Genomic DNA, 6,000 nt, shown 5'->3' on the forward strand with positions numbered 1-6,000 from the left:
TTTGTTTTTTGTTTTTGTCTTTTAGATGTCCATTCATTCTATAATTATGAAATATAACCACTGTTACAGTCTCACACAAATGTTAATACCTTTAATCTCTAATCCTCACAAACAATAATTCCTTTATTTTTATTGTAAAATATACATAACATAAAAAAACTTTTTTAATAGAGAATTTGAGGTAACGTTATGTAATCTCTATCTGAAAGTGGATAAGTATTTGCAGAAATCAGTGACCTGCAGTAGATCTTAAGGAAAGAATCAGGTATTCTTGGTTCCCCAATTTGTTATGACACAAATCATTCCAGTAGGATTTTAAAGAATATACATATTTAGGTCCTTTCCTAGTTCAAATATCCACATTAGGCTGAAATGTGCTAAGCCTGATATTTCTCCTCTATAAGACTTACACAGGCTTAAGTAAGTGGGACCCATTCCTGTTGGCAAGTACTTGACCCCCACCTCCACCTCTCTTGCACCTGAAAGAAGAGGCTATGCATTAAGCCTTTCTGGTTAAGTGCATCTCTGGACTCACATCTCTAAGCTGATTCTGCCCACCAGAGAGGTATGGAGCCAGAGGGCACATCACCATGGCAACTCCCCACAACAGAAACAAGCTACAAGCACAGCACTCCCAGCCCTGAGGTCACATGGAGATCCACTCTCAATAAAGAGATTTGAGTAGATATTCTGCAAAACATTATTATTTTCTATTAGAAACCACAATCCTCCCACTCAGTGGCTCAGCATGAACGAAAACTTTCCAATTTTCCTATGGTGAATATAGGTCCCGGTTTGCCCTGAACAGTTCAGATTTATAATTTTGTTATGCTTGTATAATTATTAGTAGTGCTCCCTTTCACAATAAAAACTGCCCCAAATCAATAAATTTTATCGTCATCCTACATATGGGTCCACTAAAGAAAAGGGACAGGCACAAGAGACAGAGACAAGCTCTCTGGGAGATGTTTGCAGGTTCACTGCTCCAGGCTACTTTCCATACTTTGTTCAGTGAATGCAGAAAACAGCAGACTCTCTTAACAATGATCTCAAGTCCAATAAATAATTCTGCACTTTAAATGTGTACTCAGGACAAAGCAAACAGCAGGTTTCATTCCTTCTGATTGCAAGGGTACCCAGAACCATCCAGAAACCACTCTGTATGAAGCACACTCCTGGATGATAAAAATGTGAATTCATCCCTTTAAAAAATCTATCTGCAGAACCAGCACTTCTGAGAGTATTACTACAAATTCTTGAAAAACAATGATTCCAACTCTCCCTCCTATGAGAACCATATGGAGTGAACTTAGATGCCCAAAAGGAAATGTGGCAAACAACACACGGTGTTGATGACTGCACTTGTCCACTCAACAAATACACCAGAGGTCCAAGGTGGAAGCCCACAGATCTCTGAGGCCAACCCTCAGATGCATATTGTTTGGCCCAGAAAGGATTCTTAAATGTTTTAAAACATTTGCCAATACTTTAAAATGTGAAGTCCAACATGGAATTTCAGATTTCCACTTTCTCTTGGGAAATTGGAAGTCCAGGCAACACTGAGCTTTGCATTCATGCCTGTAATGTCCAGTTGGAGCTGAGTAGAACTTTGAGAAAGGATACCCACTACCCAGTCCTCCACAGTCCACCTCAGCCCTCTTCCCTGGCATTTGAGTTTGTAACATTGATTAATGGCTAGAGATAATCCCTAAGGAGAAGACATCTGATCCTTCAAATTAATGATCCCCTGCCAGGGGGTCTCTCATTGCAGAGAAAATAAAAGCCCATATCTTTAGATCAAGGACTCATATGGGAAATGACAATAAACAGGAAGTTAGGGCATTTTTTTTCCCCCTTTATCAGAAAGTCATATGGCTTCCAACTGCTGCCACTGGACTAAAAGGAGATGTAGGTCTAAGCATGGTATTTATAAAATAATAGTACATTCTTCTTCTAACACTTAAATATATAATGGAGGAGAATGAAGATGTTTTTAATTGCCAAACACTGAGTCCAGGAGGGGTTCAACAGCCACTACTGAGAATCCAAGTGCCATGACGGCAATGAAATTAGCATTAATGTGTCATGTATCAGAATTGGGGGGAAAAAAGCAAAAAAAAAAAAAAAAAAAAAAAGTCTTAAACTGCCAAGAAACATTTTTTAAAGTCCTGGGAAAATGCAATTTATTCCTCCTTACTGCTGTAATCAAACATGTTAAATAAATAAAGATAGTGATAACTCTCAGAAACTTTCTAATTTCATCATACATGAGAGCTAAAAATAAGTTTTGAACAAATGAGCATAAATTGTAATTCACTAATCATGGTTAGGATTTTGAGAGAATCTATACTAAGGCAATCCGCCATATATGTAACAGTGATCACAAATTAAAATTGCTCTCTTCACACTATGAGCTCCAATTAAAATACTTATTTTGCAAAGTGATGAAAACAAATACAATAAACTTTTATTTTCTTTAATTCAGCTATCAGTCTTGTAAAAGACTTGGTCAAACAAAATGTCTTTCAGTTACAGACCCTAGAATTATGATATAAGAAAAAAATTAAAACCTTATTTATAGGATGTTTTTCTCATCTTTCTATTATTAATTTCCCAGCTAGAAAAAGAACACCACATGGGCCAACCTGAGACTTTATTTATTTATATTTAGACATCTCTATTTTTCCAAAGAACCTAAAGTACTTTACAAACATTAAATAATCATTTTTAAAACAGCATTTTGGGGGCTTTTGATATTGTTTTAAAAAAATAAACTCTTTACACGTTTTTTTAAAGCCACTTTCAAAGGCACAATCACTGTGGTAAAGTTTTCCTGCCGCTGTTAGATAAGGACTGTACCTGTTTTTAAGGAAGTCAAAGTTCAGTTCAGTAATAGAACACTTCGATTTTGTAAACTGTTGGGTGAAAATGGAAATGAAAAACATTTTTGTAAATGGCATTTGATACCTCTTCTATCACACTGGTTTTGAAGTCACCCAAGTATGTAATTGACTTTGTGTCCAACGAGTGTGTAAACAAGCAAATAAGGTCTTCTTTCCACTCGACATCCAAATGCAGACTCGTACTGTGCTGCCAATCTGGCAATGTCTAGTAACTTTTCCCTAAGCATGGCAGGGAAATCGCCTCCCCGACCGAGTACCTGCAGGTGTTACTGTGATCATGATTCGACCGGTCAAACGGGTTAAGGTGCAGGACTCCACCGAGACTGAGAACAAGGGCCTCTAGGAACCCAACCCTCTCCTCCGTTCCCAATAACACACACACGTGCACACACGAAAACACCAGCTAAAGACAGACATGCCGTTTCCAATCACACCCCAGACACCGCGGTCCTCCCAGGCGCGCTTCTCCCCGCGTCCTCCCCTAAAGCCCCAGCTCCTCCTCAGTCCCGGGACTGCTCTCCGCCTCCTCTCTCTCCCCTGCTCTGTGCGCTTTCTGCTCCAGCCGCACGCCCAGCCACCGAATGCCTTCTCGCCCACTCCCAGATCCCAGGAGAGGGGCAAGCCGAGCACTCCAGCGCGCCACGTGGAGCGCGCGCGCCAGCAGCCCAACCACTGTAGGTCCTTAATGTGGAGTCCCGGCCCTTGGATTCTGCTCTCTCACCCTCAACAGCCGGGTCCACCCCCGCGCCTGGGACTTGCCTGGTTGGGGTCTGTGGCGCGGAAAACGTGACAGGCCATCTGTGACTCAGGGTCATCGGGTTGCGCCTTGATCAGGTAGGCAAAGTAGGTGAGGTCGTGGCTGTTGTGGATGAAGCGAGAGATATGCTGCGCCTTGTGCTCGAAGATGAACACAGCGGGGCTGGGCTGCGTGGCCGCGGGGCCAGCGCTCCCCGCGGCCCCGGCGCCCGGCGCCGGGATGCAACGCAGGAAGGGCGCGCTGAGTACTAGGACTACCTCGCGGGCCGCCGGCGCCCCGCAGCCGCCCGCTTCAGGCTTCTGGCTGCGCCGGCGGATCTCGGCCATGAGCCAGGGCAGCATGGGCAGCGTGGTCCTGCGGTCCAGGCACGACCCTCCCACGTACCACAGCCGGAACCGCTTGTCGCCCGGCTTCCCGGAGCCGGGCTGCGTTGGTGCGCCCGGCTCCGGCTCCAAGGGGTGCGGGAACGGCTCATCCTGAATGCAGCTGGGCGGCTCCATAACTCGCGCCTCACGAGGGCACCGGGGTGGCAGACCTGGCGCACCGCGCTCCCAGTTCTTGCTCAGAAGGCGGGACCGAAACTGTGCCAACTACCACAACGGGCCCCCGCGCCCGCCTCGGCGTGACGAGACCCCGAACTCGGTGCTTCAGCGGCCCTGCCCCATGCGACACTTCTCCGGGAGCGGCTTGGAGGCACCCAGACGAGCGCCCAGCAATGGACGGGCAGGAGGGGGCAGATTAAATGGACATCCTCCTTTCTCCGGCTCGCACCTCCAGGCCGACTTCCCCCCTTCCTCTGCCGCGGGTCTGCAGGGTCACAGCACCTCGCCGAGGGCCCCTACCGCCGCCCGCTCCAGCGCTGCAGCCCGCTGCGGCCGCCGCGCTGGCCTCGGGCAGGCACTGGGAGGCTGGGCGGGGAATGGGACTGTGGGCGGGAGGGGGGTGACTTGGGGCGGAGCTGACTCCTACCAGGGTGACCGGCTGTCACCTGGAAGGTCGGGGCCGCCCGCTGCAGCGCGCTCTGTGCTGGGGAAGAGCCTGCGAGAACTATTGGGATGGAAAATAACAAAAACAAAACGTGGCCTCGCGGGGGCCGCTCCTCCTCCCGCGCCGCTGCAGCCCGGCTCGCTGCTCCTCCTCCTCCTCCTGCTGTTCCCGTCCCTCCCTCGCTCCTTCCTTCCTTCCTTCCAGGCAGCTTCTTTAATCGGGCTGCTACCCCGCCTCCCGTCCGGCGGGCGGAGAGCTTCGCCTGCAAAGGCTTATCTGTGAAGCCGCCTCTCCGCCTCTTCCTCCTTCTCCCGCCCCGCCAACTCGCCCCAGGGAGCAGCAGCCCCGAGTCTGGCGCGGGCATTGCCCGGACCAGTCAGCTTCTTTCGGTCCTCTTCTGGGTATCTCTGCTGCCCCCTGGAGAGGGGACCACTCGCAATGGGGCACTGGAAATTTTTTTAACAGTATTTGCTTGGTTTCAATTCCTTCTCAAGCCTGCACATTATTTTCTGCATCCTCTTTCCTAATAATCTCAAAAACTCGTGTTTTGATTCATAATATAAAATATCTTTAATTCCAATTTTTACTTTAAAATTTAAAATAGTTTTAACAACCTGCTCTTTCTAGGGCGGGGGGTGTTGTTTGTTTTTTGGTGCAGGGAATCCAACTCTGTTCCCTTCATGCTAGGCAAGTGCTATACCACTGAGCTACATTAGAAGCACCCTTCCTAGTTCTTAATGTAGCGAACTTCTTAAAATATGGAGAAATTACACTTTGTTGTATATACTGCCAGTTAAAAGATACTGTGAATTTTTCAAAATGTGTGTTTCCAAAAATCTCAGACATTATTTCAGGGATAGTTTGATCATTCTAATTTTAAAACAGAAAGGTAGAGAAGTATTCCTTTTCCCATTTTAACAAATTATACTCATTCTGTTTACTCTCGCTGAGAGGTAAGAATTGCATGAGAGATAAACACAAAATAATTAGGAAAGACACTGAACTTCTTGACTTTCTCCCAAATGCTTACAGAAAAAAATGAAAACCTTGATTTCTTATTACTTTTTGTTTAATGGTGCTCTTATTCTCCCTATTACTGTGGAGTCATTTTTTTCTCCTATTTAGCAATAAGATCATCTGCCATTTTTCATGTGCTGAATTTCTGGGGGCACCCTGCTGGCCTCTTATTAATAAGCACCTTATCTCCAAGATGGAGATATTATTGATCGATTGGGTCAAAGTCATTTGATTTAACCACTCCAAACACCTTTGTGTGAAAGAGACGCATTTCTTTTTAACAAAATATATGGAAAAAGCACAGAAGTCTTGTAGGTTCCACTAAATCAACCAGCT

General features: G+C 46.1%; 1 protein-coding gene across 4 annotated transcripts in view; it reads right to left on the bottom strand.

The window, feature by feature from the left end:
- The window catches only part of Tbc1d4 (TBC1 domain family member 4), a 174,426-nt gene extending 169,601 nt beyond the window's left edge, over positions 1–4,825 (bottom strand). The window contains exon 1 of one of the 4 annotated variants that reach the window (XM_047552686.1): positions 3,663–4,825. In XM_047552686.1, coding sequence (XP_047408642.1) covers positions 3,663–4,160 — 498 coding nt within the window. In that variant the 5' untranslated portion in view covers positions 4,161–4,825. The remainder of the gene's footprint in view (positions 1–3,662) is intronic. The other 3 variants (XM_047552689.1, XM_047552688.1, XM_047552690.1) reach the window with 3 other exon arrangements.
- Between the last annotated feature and the right edge of the window lie 1,175 nt (positions 4,826–6,000).

This window comes from Sciurus carolinensis, chromosome 5 (assembly GCF_902686445.1).
Source record: "Sciurus carolinensis chromosome 5, mSciCar1.2, whole genome shotgun sequence".
NCBI classification, from domain to species: domain Eukaryota; kingdom Metazoa; phylum Chordata; class Mammalia; order Rodentia; family Sciuridae; genus Sciurus; species Sciurus carolinensis.